The sequence below is a fragment of the Coregonus clupeaformis genome, chromosome 5 (assembly GCF_020615455.1).
Source record: "Coregonus clupeaformis isolate EN_2021a chromosome 5, ASM2061545v1, whole genome shotgun sequence".
Taxonomy (NCBI): Eukaryota; Metazoa; Chordata; class Actinopteri; order Salmoniformes; family Salmonidae; genus Coregonus; species Coregonus clupeaformis.
In genome coordinates this window covers 2,146,101-2,167,660 of record NC_059196.1, presented here as the reverse complement: position 1 = coordinate 2,167,660, position 21,560 = coordinate 2,146,101, and the positions used below count along the sequence as shown (strand labels likewise).

Below are 21,560 nucleotides of genomic sequence, written 5' to 3'. Positions count from 1 at the left end.
GTGCCTTGCTCAAGGGCACATCGACAGATTTTTCACCTAGTCGGCTCGGGGATTAGAACCAGCGACCTTTCGGTTACTGGCACAATGGTCTTAACCACTAAGCTACCTGGCATGTCAAACTCTTTTTGGCCAGACAACTCGCTCGGATGCTTTATGCGGTGAGATAGTTTCAGCCACATTTGCGAATTGAAGGATGTTGAAGGATGCTGAAATTATTTTTGAATGATCGTGCGAAGGTACTCCGACATTGCTCGTCCAAATATTTATATATTTCTTTTATTTTTAGATTTGTGTGTATTGTTGTGTATCGTTAGATATTACTGCACTGTTGGAGCTAGGAACACAAGCATTTCACTACACCCGCAATAACATTGGTTGTATGCGACCAATAACATTTTATTCGATTTGAGGTAACCTACTTCTTGAAGTGAATTGTTTGACAGTCAGATGAAAACCTCATGACTGGTTCATATTTATGTTCATGACACATTAAAATGTAAATGTTTACAGTTCAATTACATATTTACTATAAATCCCATTATTTCTTTTTTAGGGGGGGGGGGCTCAGACTGGCCTCTGCCTGACGCCGCCAAATCACTAAGTCTGCTCCTGTGTGTAAGACTTACTGACTGCATGGGTTAGACTCTTACTGTGTGAGAGGCTGTGCTTGGCCACTCACTGGCAGTGAGGATGTAGTGACATAGGCAGAACTTCATTCATGTCAGCTCTAATAAGGATGGCACTGCATTTAGAGAGGATAAAAAACATCATTAGCATCTGTCACTAGCAGCATTATTTAGTCACTCTGAATAAGGAGCATCTCACTGTCTTCTTGTGCTCCAGATGTTCAGGATTGGCTTTAGTACATGTACTGCACGGTACGGCTGGCTGCTAGTGCTGTTGTTGGAACTGCCCAGAGCTTCAGCTTCTATCTCTGAAGTGGCTGTTTTTTGGGGGCTGTGAAAGGAGGCTACCTACTGTATCCTTCGCCACCTTTATGGAGTGCCTTTCCGCCATCTAGTGGCCAGAAGCTGACGCAGAACTTCCGCTGTAAATACACTTTCGTGTAGCTAACACACGTCAGCTATCGCTTTTCCCATAAACCAAATAACAATGAACTCAGCTACATACACTGGGCGTACAAAACATTAACAACACATTCCTAATAGTGAGTTGCACCCCCTTTTGCCCTCAAAACATCCTCAATACATCGGGGCATGGACTCTACAAGGTGTCGAAAGCATTCCACAGGGATGCTGGCCCATGTTGACTCCAATGCTTCCCACAGTTGTCTCAAGTTGGCTGGATGTCCTTTGAGTGGTGGACCATTCTTGATACACATGGGAAACTGTGAAAAACCAAGCAGCGTTGCACAAACCGGTGTGCCTGGCACCTACTACCATACCCCGTTCAAAGGCACTTAAATCTTTGTCTTGCCCATTCACCCTCAATTGTCTCAAGGCTTAAAAATCCTTCTTTAACCTGTCTCCTCCCCTTCATCTACACTGAAGTGGATCTAACAAGTGGCATCAATAAGGGATCATAGCTTTATAATAATAATAATAAATAATCCATAGCTTTCACATGGATTCACATGGTCAGTCTGAGTCATGGAAAGAGCAGGTGTTCATAATGTTTTGTACACTCAGTGTACATCTCATAACAGACTAAAATATTCACAACTAAAAAAACATGAATCAATTATGAAAAATGTCTGACCATGGCACAGAAGAAATATCAGTCTTTGCTAAGAAATTGTAAACTGAACAGTGTGATATTTTCATTTAGATTTCATTTTAATAAAAATTAATTACACAATAAAATATCCAGTGATACCATTTAAAAGACAACGATCTAAAAAAATTAAGTTAATTAACATTTTTTCAAAACAGAAATGAATTAGTTATTGTCAATAGGAGTGAGGTGAATTAAGACTGGCTCAATGTGTGATTGTGATGTTTGGACTGTATGGACCGTATTGTCAGTCCATGAACGCCCGCTAACCTCTACCACCTAGGCATGTGTGTAGATCTGAAGAAAACATTTATAGGTATTAGCAGTGCAGTGAAAATTCCTTTCAGATTTTGATGACGTTTCTAGGAGATAAGGGATATGGTCTGTTTCTGGACCTTGTGTATGTGTGTCAGGAGTGAGGGTGTAAGTACAGGATAGCCCCCGAATCCTCTAGTTTTTTTAAGGTTTCTGCTTCGTGAGTAAGGTCATGGTAGGAATCCTGGAACAGAACGAAAGCAGAGTCTAAACATAACATCACTTATTTTGCCTAGATAAAATAGAAAACAACATACACAAGTGCACTTAAAAAGCTACTACCATGGAGTATAACACTTAAGCGTGTTCATCCCTGACATGGGAGTTGAGTAAAATCCCATGCACACTCACCTTCATGGATTTCATAGTGTCATATCCGTAGTAGTGTATAGGATGCTTCTGGCTTTTGGATGCTGGATATCCAAACCCAGCTACGTGGACCACGTCACAGTAGTTGAGTGCCACGAACACGGCTAGGATCCCTGTGGTGGGGTGTACTGGTTTCTGTAGGAGTGAGAACCAAAACCAATGACACCTATAGCATGGTAACAGACATGTATCATGTTTCAGACACCAGGGGGTAGCAGAGACCTGTAAAAACTCATGAGTCCCCTAGTCCTGCACTTTTAGTACATTAGTTGGGGTCACTGGTATGTTACAGAGCAGTGTGCCCTTTTCTTAATGTATACTGGGACAAAGTGAGATGGTATTAAGACTTTCTGGACTTTTTGTCTCCAGTACAATGCAAGGGGTGTCCCTGGTTTGATTCCACTCTTGCTGACTGTTAATGATTACTAATGTTCACAGGAGCAGCAGAGGGGAATTGTTTCCACAGAGCTGTGAGGGGGAATAAAATCCCCTTTTCCAAATGTTGCACTCTGTTTCACTTTCCAATAGCCTTTCCTTATCTGTCCTTTAGGGGAGAGTGGTGTAAGTTGAGCCAATTTATACATTCAGCATCACTCCCATCAAGGGAAATATAGTATTCTTTCAAACAAAGATATCTACATATATTTAATATGTTGTGTATCCCTGGAAATAATCAGAATTCATGTAAACGTTACAGTTTAGAAAAAAAATGGGACAGGGTAAGTTAAGCCACCTACACAGTTCTGTACTGAATGAAATATTACCACAATCTTTTAAAAACCATGTCTGTCTTTATTTCCCAAACAATATTCAACACGATCACAATCGCTTTTTGTCTTTTAATCATTTTAAGCATCTTTTAACACAGGCTTAACACCTAACAAACACTTTGTACTTTTTAAAACACTTTAAACATAGGCCAGACCCTGTTGTTACCTAATATCCCAGCAATAATGACTTGCATTACACCTGGGAAGAAAACACTTCAATTCGCTCAACTTGCTATTAGCTCAACCATTTGCTCAATTTACCCCAAGGCAAATATTGTGACTATATTAGCCCACACAGCTACAAGGACACACTTTCATGTTAGGTTTAGGACCTCATATTGAAGCGTATAGAGACCCCAACTCATGTATAGAACAATCTTAAAAGTATCTACTTTTAAGTGCATCGTGAAAATCTGTTTTTTTTTTACCTAACTTGCTTGCCACTTTTAGCATGTGGTTTCTTCCTTCACAGACGTCTTCCTAAATATTTGGTCAAATTATTAATTGTGTATTGTTTCCTAGAAACAAGGGTGGCTCAACTTACCCCTTTGGCTCAACTTACCCCGCTCTCCCCTAGCTGTTCCTTGTAATCATTACCCTTGCTTTACTCAACTACCCACCATTTCCAAGGAAGCTTCTTGTTAAGGCACATTATTCCACCCTACTGCTTTCCCAATTCCTTCCAAAATACCCCTTCTGAGGTGCTGGGACTGCAGTAGAAATCAGCCAAATAAAATAAAATTAAAACAACAATACATAAAACCAATTTTCAAGGTAAATGTCTGAGTGAGGCACTTTTTAAACGACATCAATATTGTGACACAGGAATAAAACTGCAATTCTGCTCCTCTTATCAGTACCATGCTTTCAATCTCTGTCCCCTGGCCGGGGCGAGACAGTTTCCTGCGTGGGAAAAGGTTGCGTCTGTCGGTCTGTCTGTCTATGTGTGAGCCTGGCCCGCAAGGCTTTACGAGCATGCTGTCTGTCTTGGACATCCATCCCCGGGCCCTAAGGAGAAAGAAACTGGACCAGACCAGCCAAGTTCTCAAACCCCTGCTTCTCCTCTCTTCATCACACCGTACGGGACATTCCTCCAAACCAGGTTCTTAATGCATTTAGCATAAGGGCCTTTTTTCCTCAGCCTGGCTGGGCTAAATCTGATGTTCTGTGTGCATTAGCCTCATGTGGTCGGTCACCGAGCGCTCCAACTTCTGTAGTGCCTCGCATAGTTTGGACGTGGGCCCATGTAGCCTTGGTGAGAGGGGGGAGGGGGTGAATATTGTCACTGCTGTTCGCCAGCCAGACCAGAGTGGTGGCAGTGGGATCTTTGTGGGACCTTTGTTTTGGAAGTGGGTGGGGGAGGCGTTGGGGACTGTCTGACTGGCAGGGGCATTAGTTAGCCCTCTAGCCCTCCTCAGCTCAGTAAGCCTCTGTATTGTAACCAGGGGGACTGCCTGCTGCTGCCTTCTCACAGGGCATATGGATGACTGCCAACATGGCACCCACGGGGAGGGGTGAGAGAGAGGCATGGGGGCTGTGGGGCTGCGGTCAGGCCCTCTCAGTCTCCCACTGGCAGCTGGCTGACGGGGCGCACCCAGAGAGAGGAGAAATGGGCCAGGGCCGAGTGCTCGGAGTGGTTCCTGTTCCTGTTCTCGCTCAGAGTAAACAACCTACCCCCTCCAGCCAGGAGCCAGCCAGCCAGGGTCGAACTCATCTGGCCTATAGGGCCACGCAGATGGAGGAGGAGGGCTACTGTTGGGCTGCCCCGCTTATCGCCTGCAGGACCCCTGCTTTACCACTGTTCCCTTGGCTCAATGTTGTGTTTCAGCAGTCCAAAGGGTGCACAGCCTCAGTCTCTGACTCAGGGGCTCGCTGGGGGAACAAACTAAACCTGGCTTTGTTCCATCTCAAAGACATCTCCACCATGCACTGAACAAGCTCTCTTGGCCAATGAAAACATAATTACACATTAGTTATATTTCAAATCAATGTATCATGTATTTCAAAACCCAGAATTCCTCAGCCAAACAGACAATTGTGATCCAATTTGTGAACAGAAAACAGCTCAATGGCTTACTATTAAAATGTAATCTGTCACAATATTCTATTCCACAATCATTTTTCTTGATTCCATTAGTTCTGTTGTTCCATTCTGCATATGTTCCACTGTTCTTTTGTGGAATTCCCTGCATTATCTGTTTTTCTTGCTCTTCCATTTCTGGGTAATCAGTAGAGCGTTTGGAACTGACCTTCTCCTTTACAAACTGCAGCTGGTAGAAATGTATACAGACAGCACAGAATACTGGCCCCTGTTCAACAACCAATTATTTTTTAAGGATGTACTGAGAGGCCTAAAAAACATCAAGGACTTATCCTGTAATGAGTTTGATGAAATGTCAAGATTGTGCAGTTATGTGGTACACAACACCTCTCTTGACCTCCCAAGTCAAAAAGCCTGTTAGCTAAATAATTTACAGCCAAATTATATTAACTTTTAAGTGCTGTCGCTAATCAAATATTGCACCTTTTTGAGTACAGCAGTCTTATTCAAGATTTTTGATAGAACTATTAAAATGTAATCTGTCACAATATTCTATTCCACAATCATTTTTCTTGATTCCATTAGTTCTGTTGTTCCATTCACGCAGATGGAGGAGGAGGGCTACCTGCCTGTGCCATTAAACCGCTACAACTCATCCAGAATGACGCAGCCCGTCTGGTGTTCAACCTTCCCAAGTTCTCTCACGTCACCCCGCTCCTCCGCATACTCCACTGGCTTCCAGTTGAAGCTCGCATCTGTAACAAGACCATGGTGCTTGCCTACGGAGCTGTGAGGGGAACGGCACCTCCGTACCTTCAGGCTCTGATCAGTCCCTACACCCAAACGAGGGCATTGCGTTCATGCACCTCTGGCCTGCTGGCTCCCCTACCTCTGCGGAAGCATAGTTCCCGCTCAGCCCAGTCAAAACTGTTCGCTGCTCTGGCACCCCAATGGTAGAACAAGCTCCCTCACGACGCCAGGACAGCGGAGTCACTCACCACCTTCCGGAGACATTTGAAACCCTACCTCTTTAAGGAATACCTGGGATAGGATAAAGTAATCCTTCTACCCCCAAAAAAAAAAAAAAAAAAAAAACAACATTGTAAAGTGGTTATCCCACTGGCTATAAGGTGAATGCACCTATTTGTAAGTCGCTCTGGATAAGAGTGTCTGCTAAATGACGTAAATGTAAATGTAAATGTAGCTGAAGTCCACTTCACATGGATTTTTTTTCTGCCCATATCCTGGTTCCCAAAGTGGCTAGGAGTAAACGGAGTTGGTCCCTTACCTGTTTGCTCTTTGGGTGAAGGGGGATTTGTAGCAGACTGCTGGCTGTCCTATGCAGGAAGTGAGGGTCCAGCACCCGGATGCGACTGGTCCTGCCTAGCCAGATCTGTGGAGGGGGCTTCCAGAAACCTTTCCTCACCTGACACACAGGGAGGAAAAGGTGTGTTGATTAGTGAGTGCACACACAGAGCCCGTGTCTACACAATTGAGGCCCTGTTTTAGTCTCGTTCTACTCAGTTACTCAGGGCAACCTAATCGATGCGTAAATGAGGGGGTAATGACCCTGCTCCTAATCGTGCTAACAGCAACCGTAGCAGCCTGAGCTAAACCAGAGAGTGGGGGTGTTGGGGCTGCTGAGACTACAGTTTATTTTCAAGTAGGTTTGGCAAGGCTGCCATTGATAGTGTATATTTTGTCACTGCGCGGATGGATTGCAAGTACCAGGGAAGCAGCTAAAATGGAGGTGTGTGTGCGCACACATCCAGTACCCTCTTCTCGTCGTACAGGATCTCTTTGAGCCAGCGGAGGTCCTGCTGTTTGAAAGGCACTAGGACCATGAGGGTGCCGGGGTCGTTGTGCATGCTGGGGTTGTAGGAGGCCGACTCTGGGTAGAAGAGACGCATAGTGGTCTTGTTCCCCACGTCGTCCTCATAACCTCTGACGGGGGCATCATTCAGCCTGCACAGGGATACAGAGAAAGAGAAACCTTAGCCATTCACTTCTATAAAAATAGTCATTAAAACAGAGTTTAAAAAACAGCACACGGCTACTGTAGTGTAAATAGCAACATTCCAACCACAAATGGTTTTCTTAGTGAGGCTTCCTATTTATCCTCTTTCCCAATGACGTTACTTTTACCTTGCACTGTGTAAGTTTGTTGGATTGTGTGTACTACAGTACTACATTTGAATAAAAAAAGCAATAAAAAAAAACACGTAGGTTTGCCATGTAACAGTGCTACTCTGGACAAAAATAACATGGAGGTGTTGCTAAGTTAATTCTACCGTTGCCACCTTAACAGTCACAGTTCAAATTGCGTTGCGTGCCAGGGCATGTCAGTCACACCATGGCTGGTGAAATTGACTACAGTTCAAGTGACCTTCATTTTCTGTGTTAACATGATAAGTTTAGAGCTGTTCTACCCTCCCTCTTATGTAACAGAATTCACTCCACTATTTCACCACCATGTATCAAAACAAGAACGGGGGTAGGAGAACGCTTGGTAGGAGAGCAGAGCACCAAATGTCAATGAACTCGATTTCCTCGGCCTGTGAGATTAGTTTATGAGAATGGGAGATGTGAGAGGTGAGCAGAACAGAGCAGAACAAAGCAGAGCGCATTGTGCCTGGAAATGACCTAACGGTGGATATGACTTAACCCTAACCCTCCATATGACCAGGCAAAATTGCCTGGGCTGTTGGTAAGAGGCTTATAAAAACCTCAAAATACATGTGTTCATTCCAAGGCTATAAATTAGATTTGGAGAGGGCGCTGGGATGTTTTTCTGCAGGGCAGACCAAATCCCCCTTTTAAGAGACTGAGTTAACCCAACAGTTGACTGATTACAAAGAAAAAGGCATTTAAGCAAGGTCACCAGTCTGAGCTGGCCATTATGGTACAGCCCATTGACTGCATTATGCTTTCACGGGCAAAAATAATTAGACTATCCCTCTTTTGAGGACAATGCATCATAGAAAATATGTTTTTTACTGGATTACGGGAATTGCTATGGAAAAGGGCATTGGGGGACTGGCTAAATGCTATTGCAGCTACATACTGTACTCTGAGCCATCTTTAGATATCTAATTATATGGCTCGACTGTACTGTCCGCAATATAATGCACTCTATGTACTGATATTGATTAGGAATACCACTAATTGTACAGGAACATCATTGGGTCAATAAGGAAATAGTCCATCATCAAACATAGTGCATCAGATAGATCTGATAAATGAAAACAGAAGTGGTGAGTTGTAGCAACAGTTCAACAGAAGAGGAGGGAGGATGGACTTAATGAAGATTGTGTGGTAGAAAACAGGATGGAACCATTAGGCTTTATACTTACCGGATCACCACATCGTACTCGTTGATGACGCCCCCCAAGGAGCTGTTTTTAATGGCAAACCCATTTCCTATGACTGCACACGTTCTGCAGTCTAGACTGAGGACATAAAACAAAATAAATGAAGTTCAGTATAATTCACTGCTTCCTATTATTACAATCCATTTACTTTAGTGTTGCTTTTTTCATCCTTTTAAAGTTCAAGGCCACTTTCAGAGGGATGACTAACTGCACACTACAGTTGAACCACTGGACATTCTCCAACACTGCCATTGTAATAGCGACTGGTCACACTGCTTGGTTTGACATTTGGCATTCTTGCTTGAAATGAAGTTAATGAAGTAAGGCAGATTCCTTGTGGCACATTTGTCCACCCATTATACACACACACACCACAGGGACGATTTGAGTCATTATGTTAGCACAGCATTTACACTACAATACATTTAGGAGAGTACCCTTAAAAAAATACCCTTGTGTATATTGCTCTCAGACACATATCAGCTATCGGTGGTTCTTTGTGATTGTAACAATTATTGTAAGAAATAGAGTGGTTCATACGACACACCAGAGGTTAACAACCTTGCCAATATGGCTAAGAAACACTCATCACATTTACCTATCAATGCTGGCTGGCATTTTGTAATTGGCAATAATGGCTAAAACCTTCAGCAGCAGCAACTCTGGAAAAGAGAGAGGTATTAAAAAAAAAGGTGAGATCACTTGGTCTGACTGTAGATGCTGATCACAGTTTGTCTTCACATAGAGAAGTCCATATCGAGAGGCCGTATGACCCAATACTGTTTCCAACTAACTAATCATAAACTCAACGCACGTCACACACGTTTTCTGGAAAGGGAGCATAAACCTAGAGGACATTGACTCCATAGTGCTTCTTACATCAATCAAATGTATTTTATAAAGCCCTTTTTACATCAGCAGTTGTCACAGAGTGCTATACAGATATCCAGCCTAAAACCCCAAAGAGCAAGCATTACTTTATAGCAGTATATCCAAACAGCTGCTCATTCAAAAAGGAACTAGACCAATAACAGGAAGGGACTCAAGAGTCAACTCTTGGTAAGCTAAAAGACTGTAGAGCTTGGCTGAGAATGAAAGGTTTATTTTTATTAATTTTTGTATACTTTTTATTTAGTTTTGTCATTTTTCCGAGGGGGGGTTACACAACTGCCTGCTACCAGTTATCTTCTCTGATTGATTGAGAGATTAAAGGGGCTATCATTGTTAGGTAACATAATAGATGGAAAGCACTGAATATTTAAATTCATGCACTTCAAAATTAATTTTGCAACATTGCCCCAGAAGCATTTACCTGCAGGGCACTCCGACATCATATGAAGGAATGGGAGTAGTTGGGAGTTGGGGCCAATTTCATCATAAAACGTTTCCTTGGTGTTAAATACATTCTGTGAACAAACTTAAAATGTATATGTTTTTGGTTCGGATTACGGGATGCCAAGGTCATATTTTTCCATATTCTGTTCCAGTTAAAGAGTGGTTCAGATTTAATTAGATCTGTGGACCATCGTTTTTTAATGGCTAGCTCAGAATGAGCTTTTCAAACGTTGTTTATATATTATAGAGATCAGTCCTTTAGGAAGCCCGGATCAATTATTTATAAATCCCATCATTAGATGTTTCGGTAGTTGGGTTTACTAAGGGACTACATAGGTCAGCTATTCTGGCCTAAGTTGTAAATATAGAAAAAGGAGTTGCCTGGTAATGTGTATATCTTTCAAGTTCAAAGTTCTCAAACCATTACTGTCCATGATATCAGCAAGGGTATGGATTCCACATGTGGACCATTGGGGGGGATGCAAAAGGCTGCCCTCCAGATCGCAAAGTATTATTGTGAAATATTGGAGTATGGGCATGCCATTTGGATTCCCAGTTACATTGTTTTTAAATTTTGTGCCAAATAGAAATTGTGGGAGCAATAATAGGACCAAAGCGTAGTTTACATTGTTTAAGAGATATATCAGTGAAGACCACCTCTTCCAGGGCCATAGGAGACACCATATTTATCTCTCTCTACTCAGCTAGGGGGGTAGAAGAATCATGTCTAAACCAATTTAAGATGAGCGAAATGCTAAAGTCTGGAAATACAATTTAAAGTTTGGTACAAATAGTCCTCCTCCGTCTTTCCCTCTTTGTAAATGTATTCATTTTATCCGGGATTGTTTATATTGCCATATACATTTTGGAACCTCACTATGAATTTTATCCAAATAGCCAGAAGCATTGAACTACAGAAACTCAGCCGTGGCAATATATTCATTTTGACAATAGATATTCTCCTGGTTAAAGCAACTGGGATATAATTCCACCTACTGAGGTCAGATTGAATAGATCAGTGGTTTTGAGAGAAATTGGTGTTATTTCCTTCAATTGACGAATTGCGTGGGCCAGAGGTTCCATGGATAATAAGAATAGCAGAGGTGAAATTGGATCGCCTCGTCTGCTACTTCTAGTGATTCTGAACAGAGCAGAGCAGATATTGCCTGTTATAACTATGGCTGAGGGATTGGCATATAGTATTTTAATAGTATTAATGAAATTGGAGCCAATTCCTATATGTTCCAAGACAGACCAGAGATATGACCATTCTAGTCTATCAAAAGCTTTTTCTGCATTGAGAGATAATAAAGGCCAAGGAGCTGTTGTTTTGATGAAGCATCTAAGATATGTAATAGTCGACGGCAGTTATCCAAGGATAAACGCTTTTTAACAAACCGCTTTGGTCCGTGTGGATCAATTTGGGTAAGTAACTCTTGAGACGATAACATTTTGGAAAAAAAGTTTAATATCTGTGTTTATCAAAGATAGAACACAATGGCATCCTTACTTTTTTAAATAAAAGCAAAATTAGAATTAAATGTAATTTCATAAACATGTTCCATTAAAGGCCTTGTGCTTTGTGGGAAAGAGACGAAAACAAAGCAATTACACAATGAAATGAGAGAACATACCACTGCCTTTAATACCGTAGGGTAACGCTAGAGTGGACTGATGCTGTCGCCAGAAGAAATCCTCCAGTTTGAAGAAGAGCTGCGTTTGTCTGCTAATGCTGTATTAAAAACAGGGGAGAAAATATTTCACATTACAACCCAGAAATACAAGGATATACTGTACAGTTCCTACTAAATATTCTATACTGCCAATGGCATGGAGATATACATTATACACTGTTGACCTGGCAGTTTTAGTTTCAGTCATTAAACTGAAATGACCTTAATGGCCGTAATTCCTTCTCATTGTTCAGTGTAATCAACCCCCATGTCTTTTAGGCAGAGAGTGACATTGTTATTGCCTAGGAGGCCTCCCAGTGTCTCTGATAATTAAGCATCTGATTTGCATGTGGAAAATGACCTGACCTTCTCATCACTGCCACGCACATGAATCACAATCAGTTGGCAAACAGTATTGACCTTGAGAAAATGGAGCGTTGTTAATCTCTATATTTTACAAGTCCTGTCTGAGCTGAGCTGAGGAGGCCAACTGAACTGTATGGTCTAGTGGTCAGAGAAACAAATTGCTGACCCCAAAGTTGATGGACCAGGAGGACACAGATGGGGCATATCACTGTTGTACCCTTGAGCAGGGCACACAAACAGAACAGCTCCAGTACATACCCAGTTGAATAAACTGATAATAGCACAGAGTAATAATGAATGGAGGACCATTCAAGTATCCTGGACAAAGGTCCAGAGGAATACATTTGTCCATTGTCCTGTAATTGTGTGAATCGAAAGCTCCTTTAAAAACAGACTTGCTCTTAGGGGTCTGTTTTCAATGATGATCCATCAACAGTTTCAACTTGAACGATTGTTACAGAAAATGTAGTTTAATGAGTCTCTGGGTAGAAAATTATTTCCTTTTGTTGTTCTTACTTACCCAAAAAATCTGAATTTTACTGGTGACTGGGTGAAAACAGCCCCCAAATCACCAAAGAAGCTGGCACCTCGCATTCCAGTAAAAGCATTGGCATCAACCCCACCCTCCTTGTTTCAGACACTCCATTACTCACTTAAAATTGAGGCTCTCCCACTTCTTCTGCTTTAGCCAGCCGCCGCACAGTGACTTGCTCGGAGTTGGAGGAGACTTGCTGGTGCCGCCATAGCTGAAAGACAAGCACACGAATCACCACAGTTGGAACAGAAACTGCATACTTTTTAAAACACTCACCATGCCCAGTGACTTTAATTTAGAAAATACAAAAATGCCAAGTGTGGGTATCTATTTAAGGCCTAAATTGACCGCCGTTTACCCTCTTAAAGCTGTGGGTAGATCAGATGCTAGACTAGGTGAATGGAGTGGGTTGTCAACATGTTGTGATTTAGCAGCAGCCTTATTTCAAGGTTTCTCTTTCCTTCAGCAAAGCATAGATGAGTATCTGTGTGATTGCTCTACCTGCCACTACACAGAGAGGGAGCTTCCAGGCAGTAGATCAGGGCTGAGGGCCGAGCAGCCTTACCTCTGGAGGAAGACGTGGGAGCAGTAGTAGGAGATGAAGAACAGAACAACAGCGATCAGTCTATAGCACCATGCTGGAGAGGGAGAGAGAGAACAACCACATGCAATAGATTAGAAACCAACATCATGCTTTTCTTGTATAGCCTGTGGTCAAATCCTAGTCTATGACATTGCAAATTGCTGCTAATTATGGCATGAGATTGCATGAGATCCAATCTGCAGGCAGGCAGGACTGCAGGCAGATTTTCACTTCCTACAGTACAGTATCACTAACTTAACTGGAGTGGAAAGGAGGAGTGCTATTAATTGAGCCGTAAAGAAAAAACCAACAGCAGCCCCTAGAACTTTCAGTTCCCATATCAAACAACTCTGCCGAACAAAAGTCCCCTCTACCTCCACACTAGCAACATGTCAATGACCACAACCATTCTCTAGTCTGGTAAATAAACACTCCCCAGCCCAGATAGTGCCCTACATATATAGGAGATTGGGAGGGATGGAGGGCAGTCCTCCAGCTCAAAGACCTACTTCCCACACGTTTGTTCCAGGAATACAAATGGCTGCTTATACGGTAAAGGCAAACATATAGTGCCAAACTAAACCCAGTCTCCATCAAGCTGAATCTGCTTTCTGGGACTCCCATTAACTGAGCCAGAGAAACCTTGAAATGACTTTTCATTTTCAGCACAGCAGCTATAGTCAAACTGAAATGAGCTGATGTAAATGGCAAAAGCAAGCACCCGGCTCTGAAGGCAAGGCCGGTGTTTTCTGTCAAATAAGAGAAAATGAGAAGATCAAGGCAGCGCCAAGATGTGTGTTTCTGTATGATCATCATAACACATCCAGGAACATCTGGATTATACATGACATGCTTGGAATGTGTCTTATAGTATGTACAACGGCTGAATTAATAATGTATAGGACAAAGCACAGTATGTGAGAGCTATTACACAAGGATGTTATTGTGTAACACTACATCCACCAAAAGCTTGAGTGAATTGAAAGAATGAAACTGTACCAGGCTAGAGTTGTACAAATACTGTAAACCTTAGATAAAAAGAAAAGTAAAGAAAATAAAACAGAAGAAAACTAATTTCATGTACAACTGCCACTAATGAAGAGACAGGGGTTAAATGTCTGATAAAAGTATTTTATGTACAGGTCTATTAACCACCCACTGTAAAGAAGCAGCGGGGAGCTTACTTTTAGCAGTCTTTAGGGACATCTTCACATGCTCCGTCGCCCTCTCATCTCGGTACTGCGCATGATGTTACCCTGAGGGGGAAGGAGGAGGAAGAACAACATATTAGCACCTCTAACATCTGGCTCAATTGGACAGGAGTGGCGCGAGCCAATTAAAAGAACCAAGCGCCTTAAACGGCACCATAAATGACATCTTTCTCCTCCCGGATGATAAATGAGAAGCTGGGAGTGAGATGAAACACCAAGGCAACACATAGACTCTGGATCCCTGACTGACGGTAATCATTGCAGTGTTTCTCTGGCTCTGTGCTCATTGTGAAAAAAGTGGAATGTGGAATGTGTCCAGTGACCATCCACCAGACAGCATGGCAGAGAGGCATAAATAGATAGAGAGAGACAGGCAGAGAGAGAGAGAGAGAGAGAGAGGCATAGAGAGAGGCAGAGAGAGAGAGCGAGAGAGAGAGGCATAGAGAGAGAGGCATAGAGAGAGAGAGGCAGACAGAGAGAGGCATAGAGAGAGAGAGGCATAGACAGAGAGAGGCATAGAGAGAGAGAGGCATAGACAGAGAGAGAGGCATAGACAGAGAGGCAGGCATAGAGAGAGGCATAGACAGAGAGAGGCATAGAGAGAGGCATAGACAGAGAGAGGCATAGACAGAGAGAGAGAGAGAGAGAGGCATAGAGAAAGAGAGAGAGAGAGAGAGGCATAGAGAAAGAGAGAGAGAGGCATAGAGAAAGAGAGAGAGGCATAGAGAAAGAGAGAGAGAGAGAGAGAGAGAGAGGCATAGAGAGCGAGACAGAGAGAGAGCGAGACAGAGAGAGAGCGAGACAGAGAGTGAGGGAGACAGAAATACACTAAGGAAACAATACAGAAATACACTACGGAAAAGGAAGGAACAGCATGTCAGAAATCTGCTGTAATTGAAGAATCCATAGACTAACAACTTCTGGGAAAATTGGAAAACACTAAACAAACAACACGAAGAGCTATCTATCCAAAACTGAGATGTATGGGTAAACCACTTCTCCAATCTTTTTGGCCCTATAACAAAGAACAAACAGCAAAAAAATATACATGATCAAATGCAAATCTTAGAATCAACTATTAAAGACTACCAGAACCCACTGGATTCTCCAATTACATTGAATGAACTACAGGACAAAATACAAACCCTCCAACCCAAAAAGGCCTGTGGTGTTGATGGTATCCTCAATGAAATGATAAAATATACAGACCACAAATTCCAATTGGCTATCATTAAACTCTTTAACATCATCCTTAGCTCTGGCATCTTCCCCAATATTTGGAACCAAGGACTGATCACCCCAATCCACAAAAGTGGAGACAAATTTGACCCCAATAACTACTGTGGGTGTCACTATCGTCGGATACAGAGGACCAAGGCGCAGCGTTGAAGGCGAACATACTTTTATTATTTAGAATGAACACACGAACAAAAACAACAAACGATAACGTGACGTCCTCGGTTCTAACACAAACCTATACTGGAACAAGATCCCACATAAAACAATGCCAAACGGCTACCTAAGTATGGCTCCCAATCAGAGACAACGAGCTACAGCCCTCTCCGATTGGGAGCCACCCTGGCCAACATAGAAATACAAAACTAGAACATACAAAGAAAACTCACACCCTGGCTCAACATACAAGCGTCCCCAGAGCCAGGGCGTGACAGTACCCCCCCCCAAAGGCGCGGATTCCGACCGCGCCAACCAAACACCACAGGGGAGGGACCGGGTGGGCACTCCGCCTTGGCGGCGGATCCGGCTCCGGGCATGATCCCCACTCCCTCTCTAACTCCCCAAAGTACCCCTGGTCCGGTCTGGCCCTGCTGGCCGGAGCTGGACTGAACACTGGTGGAGCGGATTGCTCTAGCTCCTGCGTGGAGCAGCTGACCGGTGCCTGGAACAGGCACGGGCTGTGCCGGACTGACGACGCACACCACTGGCTTGGTGTGGGGAGCAGGAACGGGCCGGACCGGGCTGACGAAGCGCACCACTGGCTTGGTGCGGGGAGCAGGAACGGGCCGGACCGGGCTGACGAAGCGCACCACTGACTTGGTGCGGGGAGCAGGAACGGGCCGGACCGGGCTGACGACGCGCACCACTGGCTTGGTGCGGGGAGCAGGTAGGGGCCGGACCGGGCTGACGAAGCGCACCACTGACTTGGTGCGGGGAGCAGGAACGGGCCGGACCGGGCTGAAGTTGCCTTGATGACAACTTTGCACACACTTGGCATTCTCTCAACCAGCTTCACCTGGAATGCTTTTCCAACAGTCTTGAAGGAGTTCCCACATATACTGAGCATTTGTTGGCTGCTTTTCCTTCTCTCTGCGGTCCGACTCATCCCAAACCATCTCAACTGGGTTGAGGTTGGGGGATTGTGGAGGCCAGGTCATCTGATGCAGCACTCCATCACTCTCCTTCTTGGTCAAATAGCCCTTACACAGCCTGGAGGTGTGTTGGGTCATTGTGCTGTTGAAAAACAAATGATAGTCCCACTAAGCCCAAACCAGATGGGATGGCGTATCACTACAGAATGCTGTAGTAGCCATGCTGGTTAAGTGTGCCTTGAATTCTAAATAAATCACAGACAGTGTCACCAGCAAAGCACCCCCACACCATAACACCTCCTCCTCCATGCTTTACGGTGGGAAATACATATGCGGAGATCATCCGTTCACCCACACCGCATCTCACAAAGCCACGGCGGTTGGAACCAAAAATCTCAAATTTGGACTCCAGACCAAAGGACAAATTTCCACCGGTCTAATGTCCATTGCTTGTTGTTCTTGGCCCAAGCAAGCCTCTTCTTATTATTGGTGTCCTTTAGTAGGGGTTTCTTTGCAGCAATTCGACCATGAAGGCCTGATTCACATAGTCTCCTCTGATCAGTTGATGTTGTGATGTGTCTGTTACTTGAACTCTGTGAAGCATTTATTTGGGCTGTAATTTCTGAGGCTGGTAACTCTAATGAACTTATCCTCTGCAGCAGAGGTAACTCCGGGTCTTCCATTCCTGTGGCGGTCCTCATGAGAGCAAATTTCATCATAACACTTGATGGTTTTTGCGACTGTACTTGAAGAAACTTTCAAAGTTCTTGAAATGTTCCGTATTGACTGACCTTCATGTCTTAAAGTAACGATGGACTGTTGTTTCTCTTTGCTTATTTTAGCTGTTCTTGACATAATATGGACTTGATCTTTTACCAAATAGGGCTATCTTCTGTATACCCCCCCCCCCCCTACCTTGTAAAAACACAATTGATTGGCTCAAACGCATTAAGAAGTAAATAAATTCCACAAATTCACAAACTAACTAGTCTACTGTACAGAGCAACCCTGCATCCCTAGGCTAAGTATCAGTCTGGTCTGACACTGGTGTTGAACAGTATAGTGCTTAGCCTACTTTTTCTGTGTTATTAGAATGTTATAACAAACCTTCCTCCAAACTGCTGCACCAACCCTCTTGAAATTCTTTAAAAGTAGCCTATGTTTTCAACAACGTTATCTTTACAGTAAAATATCATTTGGGCTACATTTCTAAAGTAAATCTAGTCTGCACAAACATGATGCACCGATGTTATGACAAACCACATGCGTTAACCATTTCCGATATTGGTTTGTTGGTTCCAAAATCAAGAACCAAGCCTCAAATTGAATTATACAGAGCAATGTTATGCATACCTATAAATAGTTCAAAACTTGGATATCTTATCATAATGGCTGTAGAAAGAGGAAACCTAATCTAGATAAGGAGACAGGCCTATGCCTATTATGAGATAACACATTAGTCAATGCTTCCACTGTTGCCAAGAACCCCTTGTGATTGCCAGTCTATTGAGACAATTGGCATGGCTACTTGTATTGTATTCCTTTCTTTGATAACAGCCATCCTACACCAAATGAGTAGTATGTTGAATGAAGTATGCAGCGTTCAGTGGCATAGCCAAACATTTGTTGGTGGGTGGGCTTGTAGAAATTTGGGTGGGCCCCCCAAAAATATATAAGCATTTTTTATTTGTGAACGCAGCTAACTTCCTGCAATTTTACACATTTTGCCATGGGGCAAAGAGAAAAATGTCCAGTTCATGCTATTCTACACATTTTGCCATGAATGAGGCTGAGAGAAATTGTTGCATTTTTAAAGCTAAAATATGTGTGTTGACTGTGATAAAGGCACTGGGTTATGAGCTATCTTGTTTGCTAAATGAACAAATTAAATAGGCAGTGGCATGGTGCATATAGCCATAGAAGCACAGTGACATACAGTATGCCTCAATGCAGTCATTTTCCCGGTTAATTGGGGGTGTGACTTTCAGTTAGCTATTTTTGGCAACCCATTCCGTGAGAGTGAATGTCATTCCAGTTAATCTGTTCTGTTATATTTAATCAAATCTTACTAACCTAGTGCACTGCTTGCTATGAATTCTATCTAATATGTGTTTGCATGTTTAGGTAAAAAGACTAATATCCCGTTTGGAACACTGACAAGTAAAGTAAACATTTTGTTGCTCAATCTGATTGGGCCACCCAGGCCCACCCATGCCTACGCCCCTGGCATGGACTAGTTTCTGAGTCAACTCCCCAATGCAACCTTTGAACATTGACTTAGGCCGTGTTTAAACAGGCAGCCCAATTCTGATCTTTTTTATTCACTAATTGAGCAAAAGATGTGTAAACGCAGCCATAGTGTACTGTTCAGAGGACTGATGTGATGTGAGCTTGTTTAATCCAGCTGTGAGGATCAGAATGGCAGATAGCCAGACGGGCAGAGGGCAACTCTTCCAATAAAGACATCCCACCGGCACTTAAGAAAACAACACAATGCCCTCAGGTTGCTGGATGTCTCTCAATGTTCATCTGAGAAAACAAAATCTATTCAAGTTAACATTGGTCATCTCATCATACACTAACTATGCTCTTCTTTTTATAACGAGTCATACCTTTCAATACTAGGACCAGTGGGCTGACCTACAAGAAACTGAACATGCACTGTGTATTTCTGTATAAGACTATAGGCATATAAATTGATCAGTGTTTTTTTATAACGCTTAGGCCTAATCCAAGAATGCTGGGGACACTAAAGTCATTAATAGAAAAAAAGACTGTCAGCACCCTTACAATTAAAGTAAGTAAAAATATAGCCTAACAGTTTATTGCATTTTCTTTGTTGTGTGGAGCTTCACCAGTTTGCTATATTCTTTCACAATCAAAACATAATGATTTAGCTGAATATAACACAATGGACATTGCATGTTGCTCTACATGCATGACAGTTTGCAGACAGTCATAACTGCCAAGGCCAAACTCATTGCTCTCCATTTCAGGGGCCAGATTTTATTTCAGCAGGGGGCAACTCACGACATGTCCCTGCTGACAGACAGACAGCATGTGGGGAATCAAATTCAGAATAGAAGCTCTCAAGAATCTGTTAACACACTGCTTAGTGAGATTACAGGGAGGTGAAAATGAAAGGATAACATCTTCCACCATCCCTGACTGCATTTTCAATGTTACAACTTCCACAACCATTCTGCAAACTTTCCTAGAACAATTGTATATCCATCAAACTGCCTTGTTGCTCTTGTTTTTCACTTCACATTTTTGGAAAGTACTTCTAACTAAATACTGTTTTGTTCATCATTTATAAAAAATCATGACCAAGTTGAGTGTGCCCTGTTTCTGCCTCAATTGATGTGCTGTAATTTGGCAACAGCATAACATTGACAAAGTGGTTATTAGCTACAAAGTATCAATCCTATGCTAAACAAACCCATTTGCAAACAGATGTCAAAGTTAATTAATGTTTTCAGAAACTTTTAAAGAAATTATAACATTTTAGTTGCCTCTATGCGATTGCTGGGCCTGCAACTGCTATTTCCTGAATGATTAAAATTAGCCAGCTAGCTCACAGTATTTGGAAGCTGTGGTTGCTAGAAAAAAAGATTGAAAAAGCAAATGTGAATTCACTTACCAGCAATGTAGTTAACAAATTTGGCAATCCGAAGCACAAGCAGAATAGCATAGGCATGTAAACTAACGTTCGCAATGTTAAACTCTATCTTTGAGATGCAAGAAATAGGCGTTTTAATGCGCCGAGTGGGAGGCGCCGTGGTATCCCTTTCATTGATTAGGCCTACACGATTTGAAAACATAGACACATACCACATTTAAGAAGCAAATTAATAATTTGTTGGCTATAATCTAACGGGTTGCTAACTCCGTAGGCAGAGTTAACGGTCCATTGGAATGTAGTCAGTTCAACGCCTACCCTTTTTCAAAATATGTATTTTTGACGCATGCGCAGCGTATGCAGTTCTTGAGATATTGACCGTCAGAAAATGAATAATCAATTGATTGATTGAATGCTGATATGCATGCTGTCTGTATTTAAAGAAGTTCTGAAGTAAGTACAACTAAATGTTTTTTTCTTCTGTGAACTACAAACAGTTTCACACATTCTCAAGTCATCATATTTTATAATAACCTATTTAATATTTATTCAACAAAAAATATATATATATTAGTGTGAATAGAAAATGGCTGTGGCCAATACTATTACTGGCAACACCCACAGTTGACAGCATAGGATTTGTTTTGTCTGTTAGAACTAGTGGGCTGCTTTTGCGTCCTTGAGCCTGAGTGAGTAGGCTGATTCCCAAAGGGAAAAAATACCCTGTACTTTGTCATTTGTGGATGAGACCCAAGAGCAGGTGGAGCTCTTGAACAATATGCCAACATAGTTGAGTGAAGTGAGACAATTGTAGAGCTAGGTCACGTTGGTATAGCCTGCTGTGTGCACACAGGATTTTTATTTGAAAGGGGAAAATAGATACTCAAGAGGAATATCTCTTTCATATGTAAATGTTACCTCAACTTCAGAATAATTAAAATAAATACAAATATTTTACCTTTATTAAACTAGGCAAGTCAGTTAAGAACAAAATCTTATTTACAATGACGGCCTACCAAAAGGCAAAAGGCCTCCTGCGGGGACGGGGGCTGGGATTAAAAATAAAAATATAGGACAAAACACACATCAGGACAAGAGACCTAAGACAGACAACAACACAGCGTGATAGCAACACCACATGACACCAACATGGTAGCAGCACAACATGGCAGCAGCACAACATGATAGCAGCACAAAACATGGTACAAACAATATTGGGCACTGACAACAGCACAAAGGCAAGAAGGTAGAGACAACAATACATCACGCGAAGCATCCACAACTGTCAGTAAGAGTGTCCATGATTGA

General features: G+C 42.6%; 1 protein-coding gene and 1 long non-coding RNA gene across 2 annotated transcripts; one reads left to right on the top strand and one right to left on the bottom strand.

Moving 5' to 3' along the window:
• Positions 1-1,775: 1,775 nt before the first annotated feature.
• Positions 1,776-20,698, bottom strand: LOC121558444 (CMP-N-acetylneuraminate-beta-galactosamide-alpha-2,3-sialyltransferase 4-like). The gene is made up of 11 exons (XM_041871830.2): positions 20,274-20,698; positions 14,277-14,348; positions 13,075-13,147; positions 12,628-12,720; positions 11,570-11,667; positions 9,199-9,262; positions 8,583-8,678; positions 7,005-7,194; positions 6,518-6,655; positions 2,401-2,553; positions 1,776-2,233 (listed from the first exon to the last, which is right to left on the bottom strand). Exons 2-11 carry the CDS (start codon positions 14,296-14,298, stop codon positions 2,144-2,146), a joined length of 1,017 nt encoding a protein of 338 aa, XP_041727764.1. The 5' UTR covers positions 14,299-14,348; positions 20,274-20,698; the 3' UTR covers positions 1,776-2,143.
• Positions 9,269-19,963, top strand: LOC121558455. Its single transcript, XR_005998544.2, has 2 exons — positions 9,269-9,659; positions 19,355-19,963. It is a non-coding gene; the product is annotated as an uncharacterized LOC121558455 (long non-coding RNA).
• Positions 20,699-21,560: the final 862 nt, after the last annotated feature.

Excerpts from the sequence above, each read along its gene's own strand:
- LOC121558444 (XM_041871830.2), bottom strand. The coding sequence starts at position 14,298 with ATGTCCCTAAAGACTGCTAAAA. Across the intron at positions 8,679-9,198 it reads ATGCCAGCCAGCATTGATAG|TCTAGACTGCAGAACGTGTG; the intron begins GTAAATGTGATG and ends TTATGTCCTCAG. Across the intron at positions 6,656-7,004 it reads TCCTGTACGACGAGAAGAGG|GTGAGGAAAGGTTTCTGGAA; the intron begins GTACTGGATGTG and ends CCTGTGTGTCAG.